This window comes from Mastigoproctus giganteus, chromosome 11 (assembly GCF_048544385.1).
Source record: "Mastigoproctus giganteus isolate SK-2022 chromosome 11, ASM4854438v1, whole genome shotgun sequence".
Lineage (NCBI taxonomy): Eukaryota > Metazoa > Arthropoda > Arachnida > Uropygi > Thelyphonidae > Mastigoproctus > Mastigoproctus giganteus.
The window spans coordinates 150,991,003-151,011,761 of NC_143585.1; the positions used below are offsets into that span (position 1 = coordinate 150,991,003).

The window sequence follows — 20,759 nt, forward strand, 5'->3', positions numbered from 1 at the left end:
CCCTTTCTTCGTAAGAGCAACCCTTTGTTCCATTCACTAACCTTGTTGCCCTTCTCTGAACTCGTTCCAACAGCTCTACATCCTTCTTAAAATGAGGCCTCCAGACCTGTATACAGTACTCAAGGTGTGGACAGACCATCACCTTATACAAGGGGATAATCACCTCCTTATCCCTGCTAGAAAAATTCCTGTATATCATTGACAAGACACAATGAGTTACTTTTGCAGACAGTCTGCACTGCTCAGAAAACTTCATATCTGCCTGCACAATTACCCCCAGGTCCTTTTCATTCTCTACCACTGTCAGTGTAGTACCACAGAGTTAACACGTTACTCTGGGGTCACTGCTTCCCATATGTAGTACTTTACATTTGTCAATGTTAAACTTCATTTGCCACCTCTCAGCCCATCCGCTCAACTTTTCTAGATCCTGTTGCAGCAGTGTACTGTCTTTAGTGTCATTAACAAAAAAATTTTTGTTAATGACACAAAAAAAAACAAAGACAATCCACTTTCTTGAATTCCAAAACAGTAGGAATAAATTAATAATAACAACACTGGCAACCTTCGTATCGTCTGCAAACTTGGACATTAAGCCTGATATACCATCATAATTTTCATTTATAAATACCGAAAACAACAATGGACCCAACATTGAAACCTGAGGGACTTCTCTAATAACATTAGTCCACAAAGAGCAGAGTCCATTGATTACCACTCTGTCTTCTCCCACTCAACCATCCCTTTATCCATAGCAGCAATTTGCCTCTGATGCCGCACTGCTCCAAGGAATGTCATATATGCCACATATGTCATATCAAGGTTATGTAAAGGAACTGGATGCAGGGAATAACTTTGATATAATATATGCATATAAACAGATATATATGGCATAACAACCAAGTAAATTTTCGTCCAGCCATCAATCACTTCTATGTGATCGGAAAACTGCTAGATTGGGGGGATACAAGGACTAATAGATTAACAGTAGCCACTGGCAGAGGTGAAAGTGATTCTTGCACTGTTTCTATTGGAATGAGCCGCAGCCTGGAAAATAAGATGCAGGATATTTCAGAGACTGCTGGGAATCATTGGGGTACAAGTAAACACATGGGTTGTGTTAGGGTAGCTAAGAAAAAGAACAGGTGATTATATACTTGCGTGTACACCAATGCTAGGAGTTTAGTAAATAAATTTGATGAATTTTAGGTATTGCTCAAAACATCAAAGCCAGATATTGTTGGGATTTCAGAGACATGGTGTCACAGAGATATAAGGAATGCAGAACTGGAATTTGGGGAGTACAATGTCTACAGAAAGGATAGACAGGATAGAAAGGGAGGAGGGGGTTATGCTATTAGTTAAGAAATACATAAAATCTAAGGAAGTGAAGCCAGTCGACATCGCTGGACAGTGCAGTGTCGAGTCAGTTTGGTGTGACATAAGCATTGGGAGATCAAAATTGAGAGTAGGAGTGTGCTATAGGCCTAATGACTCTGATGAGCATAATAAGAAGCTGTACAGGGAAATAGAGTGGGCCAATAAATCAGAGAGTCTTATAATTGGAGATTTTAATTTCCCAGATATTGACTGGAATTTGGGGGCTGGTCAATCACACACTAGCAAGGCTTTTGTGGATTTATTGGATGATTGTTTTCTACATCAGCATGTTCGGGAGGCAACTAGAGGGAGTAATACTCTTGATTTGATTATCAGTAGTGATTCTTCATGCATTAAGAATCTGCAGATAAATGAACCACTAGGTGGCAGTGATCACAGTGTGCTGAAGTGGGATTTACTCAAAGAGGTAACTACCATTAGGGGTAAAGAGAAGGGTTACTGCTTTCGTAAAGGCAACTACGATGGACTGAGACTGAGACAGTATTTAAATTCTATACAGTGGGCCCAACTGATGATGTTACCAACAGCAAATTCAAAATGGGAAGCATTCAAAGAACTTATCTTGGAAGCTACTAGGCTTTACATACCAACTAAGAAATATTGTTCAAGGTTTAGGCCTAAACGGATGTCAGATGAACTAATGAGACATATGGCAGAGAAGAAAAATGCATGGGATACATACAAATTAACACGAGACACAGAAGCCTATGATAGATACAAGTTGATCTGTAACCAAGTTACATGGGAGGTTAGGCAGGCGAAGGCAGATTACGATAAATCTTTGGCAAGGGATGCAAAGAAAAACAGCAAAGAGTTCTTTACTTATGTAAACTCCAGAAGGAAGGGGATGAATCAGATTGGTCCACTTGATATCAATGGGTCAACTGTTGATGATCCTGCTCAGGTAGCTAACAAACTAAATGAATATTTTGCATCGACATTCACACATGAGGAGTTATTCAGCGAGGGGAATTCCAGAGGTGTATTCAACTCTAGCAGTAAGCTAGAGAATCTTATAATAACTGAGAGTAAAGTGGAGGAGAAATTGTTGAAGATAAATACAAGAAAGGCACCTGGGGTGGATGGGATCTATCCAGTTATATTAAAGGAGGCAGCAAAGGAAGTAAGCAAACCCTTAGCCATAATTATGAGAGCTTCCTTGGACTGGAGATGAGCAAATGTGTCCCCAATTCACAAAGGAGGATCAAAGGCTGACACAAGTAATTATAGACCTGTGAGTTTAACTTCTGTTCCCGGAAAATTAATGGATGCACTGGTTAAAGAAGCACTGCAGGATTATCTAGACAAGACTTCAGTTATAGCTCGGACACAGCATAGTTTTGTTAAGGGGAAGTCTTGCCTGACCAATTTGATTGGATACTATGATGCAGTCACAAAAGAACTGGATGCAGGGAATAACTTTGATATTATATACTTGGATCTTAGAAAGGCTTTTGATACTGTTGCACATGGAAGACTGCTGCACAAATTGGAGCAGTGTGGCATTGGAGTCAAATTGCTGCTATGGATAAAGGGGTGGTTGAGGGGGAGAAGACAGCGAGTGGTGATCAATGGACATTGCTCATCATGGACTAATGTTATTAGTGGAGTCCCTCAGGGTTCAGTGATGGGTCCATTATTGTTTTCTGTATATATAAATGATATCGATGATGGTATATCAAGCTTAATGTCCAAGTTTGCAGATGATACGAAGGTTGGCAGGGTTGTCAAAGACACTACTGACAATATGCTGCTGCAACAGGATCTGAAAAGATTGAGCAGATGCTGAGAGGTGGCAAATGAAGTTTAACATTGACAAATGTAAAGTACTACATATGGGAAACAGCAACCCCAGAGCAACGTATCAACTCTGTGGTACTACACTGACAGTGGTAGAGAATGAAAGGGACCTGGAGGTGGTTGTGCAGGCAGATATGAAGTTCTCTGAGCAGTGCAGACGGGCTGCAAGAGTAGCTCATGGTGTATTGTCAATGATATATAGGAATTTTTCTAGCAGGGATAAGGAGGTGATTATTCCCTTGTATAAGGCAATGGTCAGGCCAGACCTAGAGTACTGTATACAGGCCTGGAGTCCTCATTTCAAGAAGGATGTAGAACTGCTGGAACGAGTACAGAGTAGGGCAACAAGATTAGTGAATGGAACAAAGGGGTGCTCTTACGAAGAAAGGCTTAAGTTTTGCAAATTACAGTGTGTGGAGACTAGGCACCAGCAAGGTGATCTGATAGAGGTGTATAAAGCCTTGAATGGTTTGAGCATATTCAATGCTGATGGGATTCTTCCTCTTGCTCAGAATAAGAGCCTGAGAGGAAAGACAGATGTAGGATAGACGTGTGGAAATTTGCCTTTAGCCAGCGGGTGGTTGGTTGGTGGAACAGACTTCCATCCCTTGTCGTGGAAGTTGATAGCCTAAATAAGTTTAAGGCTCAGCTGGACAGGTATTTCGAATGAACAGAGGGGTGAAGTGGAAGTGGTTATTTTTTATTTATTTATTATTTTTTTTTGGCTGATGCTGCATAAGCTTGCTTTCTTGCATCAAATGCCTCTACTAATGCTAACGCTATGTGACAGAAACCAATATGTCAATCACTAGTTCATCAGCCGTAAGAGACAATCACAGTTCCATTATTCTCTGGAAAGTATGGATAGCGAATAAGTTGAATGTTTTAAAAGCATCTAAGGTTCGTATCAACAGTTCGTATCACTAGAAAAGACACCAGTGTTTAACTGCAGTTCATTTCTAAAATCACTATATAGATGGCAATCCACAAGAATACAATCAACATCTTCCTCGAGCCTGCAAATACACAATGGAGTGGGAGACAATCCTAGTTTATACAGTTTACTAGCCAAACTCCCATGTCCAGTCAGTAAATAAGATCCATACAGATCAGGGGGAAACCAAAGAAAATCCACTTTCTCGAATTCCATAACAGTAGGAATAAATTCTCTTCTTACCTTACCAAGCACATCTGTTAAAAAAATGGATAGAAATGTTTCAGCTCTAGAAATTGAAGCATTTAAATAAAGTTGTATATCATTGAGAGAAGTAGAAAATCCCTATTTTAAGTTATATTTCAAGTACCTGTATTGTACTTCATAATGAATAAGCAACATACCAAATAAAACTTGAAGTGCCAGAGTCAAGGTATTCCTGCAGGTCTTAATCATCATGAGAAGAGCCGTCCACTGTGTTTGAAGGAGTTGCTGGATGATATCTGTCTTCATGGCTCTATGTTCCCAAGCATCAGCATCATAAGCAAGGATGGAAAGGAAAATGTAATTGTAATATAAATGTAATGTGTGGCCCTTCAAGCCTTTCTCATTTCTAGTAACTTGCCATAGTTTTGATAGAAATTACTTGCATTTTTCTTTGATAAATTTAGCATGCAGGATGAAGCTCAATGAGTCATCTGGCATAATTCCTAGATATCTGGTAGTAGAAGTATATTTAAATGATTGTCCATTATATCTGATCACAGGAGGATGCCCTTTATCCAATCTGCCTTTGAGCAACATCTGTGAGGTTTTGCAAGTAGACAACTGTAACATATGAATATCTGACCAGTCCAAAAGTTTGTTGAGGACATGATTGGCAACGTCTTCAAATGACTTCCTAGAATTACCATTAATCAAGATTGTGAGGTCATCTGCAAATGCTGTCATAGAAATAGCATCAATCATTTTAGACAACCATGAATTGAACACTAAATTCCAACACAAGGGCCCCAATGTGGACCCCTGCGAACAGCCTCTCTTAACGTTCCTAACAACGTGTGTTCTTAACAAAGTACCGTGTGTGAGACATGAATTAAACAAGGTTAGAAAAACAACAGGAACAACCTTCCAGACCCTCTTAATAACTTTGACTCCTATACTATCATATCCTGAACATTTAGCAGAATGCATAGTCTTCAAAGCAAAATCAATTTCATCAGATGTAAAAGCAGATTCTTCTGATGAGTCATTATAGTTTGAATTCTTACTTTTAATTTCTTCTTGTAGTGAAGAAAACTCCTCACATTCTTTATGTATTAGCCATGGAATTATTTATGTTCCAGCCATGGAAAGGAACATCTAGTATCCTTTCCATAGCTGGAACCCAAGAAGTGGTATCCTGGTTATCTTTAGTCTTGACGGAAGTATAAACTTCTCTGGCAGAATTTTATTGTTTAGGAGTTTATAAATAAGTCCCTAGGGATCATTGTTTCCCTGGGTGTCAACCAGGCTCTCCCAGGACGCTTTTTTCATGGTATTTCCTTCAAGCATTATTATATCTACTTTGTAATATAACTACCTGAATGATTGAGCGAGACCTATCCAATTACACCCATTGATATTCACGTCTCGCTTGCCTGGTTTCCAATTTTAAGAGTGATAGATTTGGAGATCACCATGGAACATGGAAGGGCTGCTGCTTCTTATATTTCATAGACTGTTCACAAACAGGCAATGATATTATTTTGAATAAACCTTACCTGCATCTCTACACTAAGGTTGTCACAAAATTTAAATTTTCCTGAGAAAAGAATTCCCTTATCACAGTGTCAAGCTGTCCCATTTAGAATGTTTGGTATTAAATCTGGGAACATCCACCTGATCATGTCTAGAACTACGAAACTCACAGTCCAGCTGGAAAGTAATGACATTGTGGTCACTTGTTGATAAACCTGTATCAAGTTTCTAAGTTTAGCCGTGACAAGAGTTGAGGCAAGAGTTAAATCTATAAAAGTACAGCCCATTGACATAACACATGTGGGGGAATGGCCAATAGTATTCAATATGGTTAAACAGTGAGAGAGAATGGATACTTCTAACAATTCTCCTTTATCATTGGTAGCGGCACTGTTCCAGAGAGCCATTGAATTCAGCATTAGCATCAACGATGACTATTACATTTTTGCCTTGGAGAGAATTTAGTGTAACATCTAAATAATCAAAAAATGGTTCAATTGGATTTCTGTACTGTGAACATTGACAGTACAGTGATATAACAAAAACTTGCCAAAACCATCCCTCCAAACAGAACTCAGGCTGGGTATTCGAGTGACAGTTATACCTTTGTTTTTATGAAAACCCCAAACACAAGAGGTATTAGAACCTATAGTACTTAGTACTGTGCTTGGGTTGCAGGTTGAGAAGACGAGAGAAGATATTTGTTGACATTACACTTGAACTTCTGTAGATTGTAATTTTCAGAAAACGGAAGTTGAATGAATAAACAAGGAAGATGAAAAGTTGGTTCTATAAGTTTGAAGTTGGAGAGTAAATGGATGTTGGCTGGTGGAGGCATATGGTCAGACTGTTTTGAAAGAGAGAGCGGGAATTATAGAAGCCAATTCAGAAGAACAATGACCATGGAAATATCTGTAGAAAATGCATGCAACAGAAACAGTACGTCTATGAGACAGAGAGTGGAGAGACTCTGTTAGAGATGAGTCATTAATTAACCTAACTGCCATCTTCTGAATGAAATCTAGAAGCCTGAGAGAGGTTTTTGGGGCACCGCCCCAGAAGTGGCCACAATATTCCATGGTAGGGCAGAGTCGCAATTTGTAAAGAGTGAACAGCTGTTTGGAAGAAAAGTAACATCGAGAGTGAGAGAAAACCAAGTTTTTTAGATGCAGAGAAATAATATTTGTAATGTGCTTGTACCAAGAGAGATTAGAAGTCAGGGTAATCCCCAAAAGAGATATGTCATCTTGCCTGGAAATCGGAGTGTCATCAAAGATAAGCATAGGAGCTGAAGAATCCTTTTTTGCGAGATATAAGCCACGAGTGAGTTTCACAAGGATTGAAATCAACTAAGTTGTCTTTGCCCCACTGGAGAATTAACTGGAGATTTGCATTTAAGGAATTGACAGTGGATATTCGAGAAGTTGAAGCTGATTGAGCAGGGCAAGATTTCTCAAAATGGAAAGTGAAATGCAATGTGCTATCATTGGCAAAACTATGGATAGGATTTCCAGTCGATGGAAGAAGGTCATTAATATACAAGAGGAAAAGAGTGGGAGAAAGAACTGAATCTTGGGGGACATCAGCATTAGTGGAGTAGTTAGAAGACAGAGAGCCATCTACCATCACCCTCAGTGAGCGATCAGAGAGAAAACTGGATAACCAATTACAAAAAACAGTTGGAAAACCATAAGATGGAAGCTTGTTTAGAAGACCTTTAAGCCAAACATGATCGAAAGCCTTTAAGATGTGAAGAGCAACTGCTTGTTTCACCAGACTTTTCCATTGAATTAGTCCATAAATGGGTAACATAAGCCAGAATATCATACTGGCCATCAGTGATCAGATGGAAGGTTTCTAAGTAGTTTAAGAGTTGGCAGTTAATTTATTTCTCCCTTATTTTAGAAAGAGTAGAAGTAACTGCAATGGTACGATAACTGGATGGGAGGGATTTGTCACCCTTTTTAGGAACTGACTGGATATGAGCAAATTTCCAAGCAGAAGGAAAAACACCTTTGGAAAAAGAAAGTGAAAAAAGGCAGCAAAGAACAATAGTAAGTTCAGGAGCACAGGTTTTGAGAACAAGTGGAGAAATACCTTTAGCACTTGAAGCTTTCTGAGCATCGTTTTGTCGAAATCCTTCTGACAGCCTTTTGACGGAAGACCGTAGGAGGCATTGAATGGAGCGTGTTGGGAATGGTGGGAAGTGTTTTATCAAGATCATTAATACATGAGTTAGAAGGAAAATGGGATGCTAGCAGGTCAGCTTTATCCTTGGCTGAAGTGACAAGAGAACCATCTGGTTTTGACAGAGGTGGGAGCAGAGATGGGGAAAGGTTGCAGCCAATAGCTTTGGCAAGAGACCAGAATGCTCAGCTACCATTAGGATAAGAAGCAATTTTTGTACTCTTAGCATGTTCGAAATCTAGTTTGGACTGAATAATAACTGCTTTACAATTGTTGCGAGCTTTGGTGTATGCAGAAAATGAAACTGAAGAATTGGAAAAAAGCCAATTACGATATGCAACATTCTTCTCCTGAATGGCCTTTGCGTATTTAGTGGAAAACCAAGGTTTAGATAAAGGACGAGATTTTAAAGTGGAGTGTGGAATAAAGTATTCCATCGATGCAAAAATAATTTCAATCTCACGATCTGAGCCAACGTTGACATCAGATGATTTGAAACAGTAATCCAATCAAGGAAAGGAAGAAAAGAAATCTCGCAGGTCATCTCATTTTGGATTCTTGTATGCCAAAGAACACGACGTTGAGATTCCAAGTTGTGATCTGAGGTGCCTAGAGACCATTCACCTCAACAGTGAACTTAGCAGTGCTGTTTGTGAGAAAAAGATCAGGCATGTTGGCTGTGTGGTTATGATTGTCTGGTAGGTAAATGAACAATCTGTGTGTGGTCATTAGTAATTGTAAAAGCCTCAGCATCCCGCCCAGCTGTGTCTGTGTGACTAGAAAACAGAAGCCAGTTGGAGTTGTGAACATTAAAATCACCTAGAAAAATTACCTCGCTATTAGGAAAGTTGGACTGGAGAAAGTCAAAGAGTTCTGGGTGATTAGTGCAGTTTGGAGAATGAAAGAAGCAACAGATGAATTTGACACAATGAGGTAGAGAGATTTTAAGCCAAAGAAGATTGAAAAGAGGAGATTCCAATTACCAAGTCTCTGACAGGGAATATCGGAAGAAACATATGCATAAGTGCCACCTTTGAGGCAAAAGTAATCATACAGTTAATAATTTGGGCAACTGAGATGAGCAGTTGAATCAACCGATAACTTAGATTCTATCAGAAAAAGTATATGGGGTTTGGCAAGACTGCAATTGGAAATGGACATCATTGAGATTAGAACTGAGACCACTTATATTTGTGAAATGAATTGGGAAGTTTAGATCTTTTTTTGCAGATAAGCTTACTCTATTAGTTTGACAATTGATGGTGTATTCAATAGTACGAAAAAGTTGGGGGGGGGACATTGGGTATGAAGTAATGAAATTTTTAGAGATGGCCAACACATGGTAAGAATATACCCAGATCCTTATCATAACGTGGCCTCGACAATGCCCCCCGTATACACACTACTCAGACTCCCTCCAGTCACTATCTGGCAGAGAAGAGGTAGCAAGATTATACACTAGCTGATCCAGAAGCCTCCTAGAGAGTTACCAATAGATTCGGTCCCATATACTAACTAGTGGCAAGCTTATGATGTACATCATTGGGTCTCGCCATGATGTACATCATTGGGTCTCGCCATGATGTACATCATAACCTCAAAAGACATCAATCATACTGCATGATGGAAGAGATGCGGGAAGGTTGACCAGAACTTAGCTCTGGAGCTAAACATGGGTTCCACAACTTCAAGCCTCCAATAAACAAAGCGGCCATATTGCACCAGTTGATGAGAGTCATCTACCACCTAGTATTGCCTGGTGACACAGAGGAGCAACATTCCTCCAATGTTTGTTTGTTTGTTTGTTTGTTATTTGGTTTTTAGGAGCATTAGCAACTAAGGCCATATTGCTCCGGGATATGCGGTGGTCATTCCCTGACCTTTCCGCATCCTCCGTATTTGGTGGTGACGGGCTCGAACCCCGGTCTAATCAAGAAGCGTGTTCTACGCACTGCCGCTCCTTCCCACCTGGCTACGGAGGCGCCGGCCTCCAATGTAAGCAGGGGTCAAGGTGTGGGCACCACACCTTGACCCCTGCTTACGTTGGTTCAGTTACTGGTTACCCAGTGTGCTTGCACATGGGGGGTTATACCCGGGATTACTAACAGTCCCACCATCGTGAAGGTGCAAGCAGAGGATTTGGCTGTCACCGATCATCCAAACTTCACCAAAATTGGCTGCACTTGACTTGAGTGTCACCCAAATATCAGATCCCATCAGCAATTTTGACTCATAGGTAGCAAGTACAGCTTGTCTGGCATATCTGAGAAAATGTCTGCAACAACCTCAAGGACCAAATTTGCAGACAATGTAAAAATTGGTGAAATCATTAATGATCAGTGCTAAGCAGCACTCCTTCATGATGACTTGAATAGACTTCAAACATAGGTGCCACTTCTCTGAAGTGGCATCTATGTTTGTTTTAATGAAGTTAAAAGCAAGTTTGTAAATTATATACTTCAAATCCATCCACTTTCTTTTACTTTTGTTGAGTCATATTTAGTGGAGGAAGAATAGGATCTAGGACTTATGATACGGGAAGATATGAAATTTTCTGAAAAGTAAACAGGCAACCTATTTTATAATCTACTACATATTTTACAATCTACAGAAGTTCAAATCCAAAGTCAAAAAATATCTTCTTTCGTCTTCTTAACCTCAAAGCCAAGCACGGTACTAAGTACTATAGGTTCTAATACCTCTCATGTTTGGGGTTCACATAAAAAAAAAAAAAAACCAGGAAAGCCCATGGTATCGTATTGACGATTCATCAAATGCCATCCTGTTGAGTTCAGTAGGTCATAAAGCCAGCGAGTTTTTGATTGCTGGAAAAAGTTGCCCTCATAAGTAGTTGATGCTTAAATGCAAATAAATTCAAAGGTCAACTGGATAGTTACCTATATGAGCAGGGAAACATATAATTTGAATATTCTTATCTACTAGAGGGGTTTTTTTTTAACCAGTTCAGTGAAAGCCTGTGGCTTCCTTGCACTGTATGGCAGATGCTATTATTTACTCCCAATTCAGGCTCCAAAAGAGCCTGAATTGGTACAGTACAGTGCATACTGCTTTGGTTCAACAGAGTTTAGTTTGGAATAAGGATAGGTGGACAATAATCATGCTGGGTCAGCCAGCAACAACAAATGACTGTCAGAATATGTAATCAACTGTCATATAAGGGGAGGAAGAGAGCATTATTACTCATGTAGGGACATGAATGGTTGTCAAAGTTTAGCTTTCAAAAAGCTGGAGATCAGACATTTGTTAAGCAGGCAGAAAATGGGGGGGTATAACACGGTACAAGACAAACTTTGACTGTGATGGTCATTTGGAATCCATCCAATTTCTTTTACTTTTGTTTTCATATTCATAACTGATTAATAATCAATTACTTTAATTACTACTTTAATATTGGTTGATGGAAATCATGTAATGACATCATGACTAAGTATATACACAGATTTCAGATTCATTATTTTTTCTTATTTTATACATTTCCCATTACCTAAAGAATTTTATTATATTATTTGGGTAGCATTAAAAAGATTTTATCTAGCTGCTGTCTACTTTGTATAAACAAATATCTAGGCAAAGGTAATATAAAGCTACATAGGAATGTACATACCTGAGTACCACAAATGAAACGAACAGAACTTAATCCAGCTCCATAATTTTCAAGAGCTTCTTTACCAGATTTTATTACTTCAGGATGACTCTAGCAATAAATGAAAGTTTAGTAAATGCAACTTCTACATATTAAAAGTGATTCTGCAAAATAGCCTTACTCCAACCGAAGTTTATTGTTTATAGTCCCAAAGAGTTGGATGTTTGGTTATCTTGGATGTTTTTAGAAAGATCATTTTATTTTAAATATCTTGGATTTTTTTTTTACAACACATTTTATAATTAAAACATTATTTAAATACAAGATTTGCAAATAAAGGTACTGCTATAATTCTTCTACTAAAATGTTGATATATAACTGATAACCTAAATTTTGCAATTTTTTTTTTTAAATATGCATCAAGGATAGGAAGAAAATAAAATTGAGTCCATACAGTTGTTCTGATAAATAAAAATCTCTATATTCAAAAATAGCCAAGAGGTACATCATGGCCCTCAAGTATGTTTTATTAAGAGGGATTCAAATGCTTCTCAGCTGCAAAAGCATCTGAGAAGCAATATGCCATTTTATTATTTAAATTAACTTTAACTTCCCAAATTATTTCAAATTTGAAGTAAAATTAACGATGAAATTCTGTTGTTTTCATACAAAGTGTTGCATGTGTGTACACTTACTATCTGAACAGCTACATAAGTTGAACTATGCTGTTTAAATTATTTGTTATCTGAAGAACATCTTTCCTTGGTGCTACTGCAGGCACTACCACTTAGAGTTTATCCCACCTATAGACATGAATGAAATTTGCTCTTTGTCGTTATTAGTATAATTTCTGGGAAATACATATTTCACTTGTCAGAAAAATATCAGAATATTTTTCAGATGCTTACAAAGGGAACAAATTATTCTCTGCAAATTCAATCCACTAAAGCAGTTGTTTCTAAACTAAACACAGTGCCACCCACTCAGCTTAGCAAAGATTTATTAATGCCTCACCCTACCCCTGAGTTTGTGATGCTGCCATAATAAGCTTTTATATGTGCATCTGAATTAAACTTCTTGTACCTTTTCTTCGACTGCCTTCTGTGTTTCCAATCACTTCATTCATCCAATTCATCCAACCAGTATTGTTGATGTCTGTTCCAATATCATGATTGTTTTTCCAAGGCTAATAGAACTGCAATACTTCAGCCTATGGACCAACATGTGATTAAATCTTTTAAGACTCAGTATTTAAAACACATTCTAGCTGATCTAATTGACAAGACTAACCACAAAGCAATATTCGCAAGCCTTCAATAAAAAAGATGCTTTAAAATTCATTGAAGCTGCATGATGCGAAATTTCACATAACTGTATTCAAAGTTCGTGGCATAAGTTATGTCCAGATCCAATTCCTTCAAAGGCTCTGATACCGAAAAGATTATGCACAAGCTAAAGACAAATGCATGAAACTCGCTAAAAAGATAGGGTTCACTGAAGTGGAGGAAACTGATGTCGATAATTTAAAATGATTCGCATCATCAGGAATTTTGAAATGAAGATCTGTTTGCACTGGAGCAGCAGCGAGAGAAATCCAAGTGGTTAAAGAAGAACGGAGCCTGAGAGTGCAAGGAATAAAAAAAAGCATTAAATCTTATAGATCAGGAGTGGCCAACTTAATTTGTGAGGCGATCTACTTTTTTCCTTCAAAATGTGCCGCAATCTACCATCTCAAAAATTTCATTGCACAAGGTGCACAAATCGAGCAATGACTGTATATTTAAAATTCGCCGTGATCAACCGAAATTAAATCCGCAATCGACTCGTTGGCCACCCCTGTTATAGATGAAGGCCTAAATCTGTTAGCTCATGAAAACCCTAATCTTGAACAAATCTCTAAAGTGCAATATAAAGTTACGCTAGAACTTGGTTGCTACCATGGGTTGTTACGAGAGAAGAGGCAACATGCAAAGCAACTAAATCTTGTCCCTTTTTCAAGAGCTCAAGGGTGCAGTCAAGTGAACCAACCATCTCCTGGGTTAGCATAAACCCCTACACCAACCTATCTGGTCCGAATCTGTGGGAAAGGAATCTGACCATGACAATTACTCTCATCTGCCTAAGGCCATGTTGAGCCCCAATCTCTCTCTCTCTCTCTCTCTCTCAATTCTTGTTTCTGTTGTACTGTATATGTTGGTTAGAGTGAACATACTTTTTCTTACTGTACAAAAAAATAAATAACTAAGTAAATCAATAAAGAGGAATGAATCTCTTTGGTTGCTCATCATTTTCTTTAGAGTGTCCAGTCTTCTAACCAAAGAAAATGAATGTTATGTACCAGCAGGGGTAACTTAGCTACATGCAAGAGTTACTCTCATAGGCCTATTATCACATTTTTTGGTATTTATTTCCATTAGGCATGAATTTAAATTATGCATGAGGTTCTGGAACATAACCCTCACGTAAATTAAGAATTTACAGTATTTGGATATTAACTAATCAAGACATCAAAGGCAGATATTGTTAGGATATCAGAGATATCCCAACAATTATATCTGTGTGAGGCCACAGATATTTCTTATATCTGTAGTGTCACGCAGATATAAGAAATGCAGAATTGGAATTTGGGGAGTGCAATATATACAGAAAGGAGGAGGAGGGAGGATGGGTTATGCTGTTATTTAATAAACATAATTGTAAGGTAGTGCGTCCAGCTGACATTGGTAGACAGTGCAATTTTGAACAAGTTTGGTGCAATAAGCACTGGGAAAGCAAATAAGAGAGTAGGAGTGTTATAAGACAAATGACTCTGATAAGTCCAATGAACAACTTTACAGAGAAATAAAAACGGCCAGTAAATCAGAATGTCTCATAATGGGAGATTTTAACTTCCCAGATATTGACTGGAACTTGTGGATTGGTAACTTACACACTAGCAAGACATTTGTGGATTTGTTGGATGAATATTTTTCCTACAGCAGCATGTTCGAGAGGCAACTAGAGGGAGTACTACTCTTGATCTGATTATCAGCGGTGATTAATCATGCATTAAGATTTTACAGATAAAGGAACCAGTAGGTGGCAAGGGTAACAGTGTACTGAAGCGAGATTTACTTGAAGATGCAACTACCATAAGGGATAAAAGGAACAGTTTTTGCTTTCGTAAAGGTGACTTACAGTGGTTTCACCCAGTTTTTAAGTTCTATATGGTTGGACCAACTGCTGATCTTACGAACAGAAAACTCTAAATGGCAACCATTCAAGGAATTAATCTTAGAAGTTACTAGGCTTTTCATACCAACTAAGAAATACTGTTCAAGGTTTAGGGCTAAATAGATGTCAGATGAAATAATGAGACTCACGCCAGAGAACAAAAATGCATGGGATCCATATAAATTATCAGGAGGATGTCTTGTCTAATCAAAATGACTGGATACTATGTGGTCACAAAGGAAATGGATGCAAAAGATAATTTTCATATCACATACTTGGATTTCAGGAAAACTTTTGATACTGTTGCACATGGAAGCCTACAGTACAAATTTGAGCACTATGGCATTAAGGGCAAATTGCTACAGTGGACAGAAGGATGGCAGAGTGTAGGAAAAGACAGAGTGGAAATCAGTGGACACTGCTCTTCGTGGACTAATATTAGCATTAGTAGAGAGGGATATGATGAAAGAAGGCAAGCTTATAATATCATCAGCCAAAAAAAATATATATATAAAAAATAACCTTCCCATTTCACCAATCCATTCCCTCCAAATCCATGTCTAATTCTGCCTTGAGCTTATAAAAGTTTTAGACCTCCACTACGACAGATGGAAGTTTGTTCCAACTATCAACAACCTGCTGGCTAAAGGAAAATTTCCACACATCTATTCTATAGTCTTTCTCAATTTGGATTTATGTCCATTCAGGTGAGTAATCTGAGCAAGAGGAAGAATCCCATCAGCACTGAGCTTCCTCAAACCACAAGGCCTTATACAACTCAATCAGATCACCTTGCAGGTGCCTAGTTTCCAGAAGCTGAAATTTGCAGAACTTAAGACTTTCTTGATAACACCAACCTTTTGTTCCACTCACCAAATTCAATGCCCTTCTCTGTACTTGTTCTAGGAGCTCTACATCCTTCCTAAAATGAGGCATCCAGACTGCATGCAATACTCAAGGTGGGGCCTGACCATTGCCTTATACAAGGGGATAATCACCTCCTTATCCCTGCACCTTGAACTACCCTTGCAGCCTGTCTGCATTGCTCAAAAACTTCATATCTAACTGAACAATTACCCCAGGTCCTTTTCATTCTCCGCTACCCTAAGGGCAGTACCACCCAGTTGATATGTTTCTGTGGTTACTGCTACCCATATGCAGTACTTTACATTTGTCAAAGCTAAACTTCAGTTGCCACTTCTCAACCCATCTGCTCAACTTTTCCAGATCCTGTTCCATTAGTATACTATCATTGATAAATACAGAAAACAACACTGAACTCTGGGGGCCTCCCCAAATAACCTTAGTCCACAAAGAGCAGTGTCCATTGATTACCATTCTATGTCTTCTCCCACACAACCATCGTTTTATCCATTGCAGCAAACTGCCCTTAATGCCATACTGCTCCAATTTGTATAGTAGTCTTCCATGCAGAACAGTATCAAAAGCTTTCCTAAAATCCAAGTACATGATATGAAAATTATTTTTTGCATCCATTTCCTTTGTGACCACCTCATATTATCCAATCAAATTGGTCAGACAAGACTTCCCCTTAACAAACCCATAATGTGTCTGAACAATAACTGCAGTCTTGTCAAGATGATCCTGCAGTGCTTCTTGAACCAGTGACTCCAATATTTTCCCTGGAACTAAGGGCATAGTTACCCTATAGCAAAAGTAGGCAAAGCTTATTGGCCCTAGTGAATTAGGTGCCCCCCTACTTCACCAGGGCCCATAAACAGATGCAAGAAGGGGCTGCCCCTACTATGCTAGGGCCTATAGACAAATGCTACATGTAATGAAAATATTTTTCTCACTGAGCTCCATACATCTAGAATAAGGAAGGAATTCTTCTATTTTATCGCCAAAACATAACAAAACCAGGCGGCAGCAGTCTTTATTTTGCTTTTACAAATGCAACTTTGTATAGTGATCAGACACTCATTCGGTTACTGTAGTGTATGCATCATATTGTATGGTGTTCAAGATTCCCCAACTTCACAGGAGGACAAGGGGGATAGGCCCACTGTATAAGAACATTTAGCCATATACAGTGGTCAAAAGTTGTTAGTTGATTAATTTCAATTCAAGTTTGTTCAAGTCATTATCAAAACAGCAATTGACATACAAAAATGTATTTTATTATTGCTATTTGTATTTAAAATATAAAGTTTAAAATTAAATTAATACAATTTTTAGTTAAAAATGGATGAAAAGAAAAGGACAAAGAGTGAAGCCAAAAAAGAACAATGAAGAAAGCAAAAGAACAAGCAGTCAATAAATTGCCTAAATTACATAATTTCTTTACAAAACATAGTAATGAATTATGTCAGAAGAAGGTAAAGAAAGACCATTATTGAATCGGAAAATGCGGAAAAGAAAGCTTCTGGTGTAAATATATCTGTGGATCATTAAAATCAAGCAGGGTGATGAAACAAAAACAATTCAATAATAATAGACCTGCCTTTGTATGAAATTAGTGTTGAATGCACTGCACTTTTTATTCCCTCAAATGATCATGGAGAATACATGAACATCAACATTTCTGATGAAACCAAAAGAAACATGAGTTTGTCACCTCAAAGACCTAAAGGACCATTTCCAAGGGATCCTGAGCAACAAAATAAAAGTTTTAGTGACACATACTACAATTCTACTTCAACGTATGGTCCAGTTGCTGGTTTGTGGCTATGATACTCCAGACTACGAGATTGGAAAAAAAATCTATCTTTTCGGATAAAAACTCAGTGTTTCTCAACATCATATCGTGGATTGTGCTATACATGAAATGTGGCAAAGAACGCAATGATTGATAAAGATCTTGAGGAACAAGTAAGATACAGATCTTCATTCTGGAAAATGGTACTAGAACGGTTATTTCAGATAACACTTAGGTTGGCTAAAAATTCTTTAGCATTTCGTGATCATCGGGAAGAATTTTCGGAAGAATACAATGGCAATTTTTTATCGCAAGTCCCTTTATTTTCCTACTATGAGGACGTAATGAAACAAATTATTAATAAGCCATCTGGTTCAGTAACTTATTTAAGTCCCACTATCCAAAATGAGTTAATAGTTAACCACTCAAGATCTCACAAAAAAAAAAAAAGATCAATTAAGTGTTATTGTATGACATGTTCAAATAATTTGCAACGAAAATGAAAAATCCAAAGATTTAGAAATTTGTGAAACGTTTTTAGGATTCTATGACATGAATGGCGCCTCCGTAGCCAGGTAGGCAGGGGCAGCAGTACGTAGCACACACTTCTTGATAGACCGGGGTTCGAGCCCATGCCCACCAAATACGGAGGATGCGGAAAGGTCAGGGAATGACCACCGCATATCCCCGGAGAAATATGGCCTTAGTTGCTAATGCTCCTAAAAACCAAATAACAAACAAACAAACATGACATTAATGATTATTTGGCAGAAATGATGATGGATGATATAATGAAAATATTACACAAACTAAATATTCCCACTGAAAAATGTTATGGTCAGGGATATGATGGGGCTAATGCCCTGAGTGAGGTTTATAATGGTGTGAAGTCACACATTAAAAGGATCCAATCTAATGCAGAGTACATTCATTATGAAAGTCACAATTTAAATTTAGTTATTACTGATTGCATAAATTATTGTAATAACGTTTCATCACTTTTCGAAATTCTTCAACTTTTGTATAACTTTTTTGGAAACTCTTTTTTGGAAAATCTTTCTAAATTTACTGGTGAATCTGAAGTACATTAAAAAAAAAAAAAAAACTTAACCCTACTCACTGGTCTTGTAGATTACAGTCAATAACAGCTGTAAAACTTCATTTTGTGGATATGATAAAAGATTTGACAGAAATGAATCTTAAATCAACTAAAAAAGCAGACCGAGACAGAGACCGCAGAATAATAAAGCAAATGATGACATTTGATTTTATTTTCATTTGTATATTTTTGAATAACGTGACGTGCGAAATTAATTATGCTTCACAAACTCTACAGAAGCATGATATAGACCTTGATGTATTTCTGTATTGGATTGAGTAAGTAAAAATTTACAAAACATTCGAAATTCATACGAATCTAAGCAAATTGCCAAGGAGTTCAGGGTAGATCCCAAATCTGAAGACAAATAACAACGTAGAACAAAAAGACAGTACGATGAATTAGCTTCAGATTTTTTGTTTGATAATAGAGATTAAAGTTTTTTTTTTAAAACAGTGTTTTTTACTGTTTTAAACAAAATAATAATACAATTTAAATACCGCTCTGAAAGTATGAAGTTAGTAAAAAATTATTTTGCAATACTAGAACCGAAAAAAAAAAATTAATATGTCAAATGCTGATATATTAAGTTAGTATGAAAATCTCATAAAAACATATTCATCTGTACCCTCTCATCAAAACTGCCGATTCAATATTATAATTTAATCATACTTATTAAACAAGATTTATCAGCAGACATGTCTATCAGACAATTTTTTTTATTTGACTTTTCAGAAATTTTTACTCATATTATTTTTTACCCTACCAGCTTCCTCTGCTGAAAGAAGATCATTTAGTAAATTACGAAAAATAAAATATTATAAAAGAAATGCTATTGGTCAAAGTAGACTGTGCAATGTGGCTATTGAGCATAAATATGCCAATAAAATGGATTTTATTAATGATTCTGCAAATTGAAAAGTGCTAAAAGTAACATTTTAACTTTTTTCGTAAATTTATTAGCTACAGTATAATTTTTTATGTTTGCCAAATTGTATTTAATAAGTAGTATCATACTATAATATTAATTTTCATGTTTTTGATGTTTGTAAAATTATAAAATAATCGAAAATAAAATACATATTTATGTAATTAAAATGATTCAACATTTTTTTTATATTATACCTAGTAAAAATTTATTTTAATAAAAATAAGGGGCCCAAAATGATTTCTTTCCTAAGGGCCCAAAAAACTTAGTTACGCCACTGCCTGGAACAGAAGTTAAACTAACAGATCTGCAATTACTCACATTACCCTTAGATCCGCATTTGTGAATTGAGGACCCATTTGCACATCTCAAGTCCCCTGAATCCAAGGAAGCTTTCACAATTATGGTTATGAGTATGCCTATTTCCTTTGCTGCCTCCTTTAATATAACTGGATAGATCCCATCCACCCCAGGTGCTTTTTTACGTTGAATTTCAACAATGTTTCCTCCACTTTGCTCTCAGTTATTGCATATGAGCAATTGTACGGAGAAATAGAGTGGGCCAGTAAATTAGAGTGTCTTATAATAGAGGATTTTAATTTCCCGGATATTGACTGGAATTTGTGGGTTCGTCACTCACACACTAGCAAGGCTTTTATGGATTTATTGGATGATTGTTTTCTACAGCATCATGCATGTTCAGGAGGCAACTAGAAGGAGTAATACTCTTGATCTGATTATCAGTAATGATTCTTCATGCATCAAGAATCTGCAGATAAAGGAACCACTACGTGGAAGTGACCACAGTGTGTGCTGAAGTGGAATTTACTCAAAGAGGTAACTGCTAACAGGGGTAAAGGGAATAGTTTTTGCTTTCGTAAAGGTGACTACGGTGGTCTGAGAGAGTATTTAAATTCTATACGGTGGAACCAACTGATGATGTTACCAACAACAAATTCAAAATGGGAAGCATTCAAAGAATAAATTTTGGAAGCTACTAGGCTTTTCACACCAACTAAGAAATATTGTTCATGATTTAGGCCTAAATGGATGTCAGATGACAGAGAAGAAAAATGTATGAGATACATATAAATTAACACGTGACACAGACACCTATGATAGATATAAGCTGGTCTGTAACCAAGTTACAAAGGAGGTTAGGCAGGCAAAAGCAGATTACGAAAAATCTTTGGC

General features: G+C 37.4%; 1 protein-coding gene across 3 annotated transcripts in view; it reads right to left on the reverse strand.

Moving 5' to 3' along the window:
* Window positions 1-20,759, reverse strand: part of Gcat (Glycine C-acetyltransferase) — a 183,480-nt gene that overhangs the window by 145,556 nt on the left and 17,165 nt on the right. For all 3 annotated transcript variants that reach the window (XM_090385157.1, XM_090385156.1, XM_090385155.1), the window contains exon 3: window positions 11,688-11,777. In XM_090385157.1, the coding sequence (XP_090241283.1) occupies window positions 11,688-11,777 (90 nt within the window). The remainder of the gene's footprint in view (window positions 1-11,687; window positions 11,778-20,759) is intronic.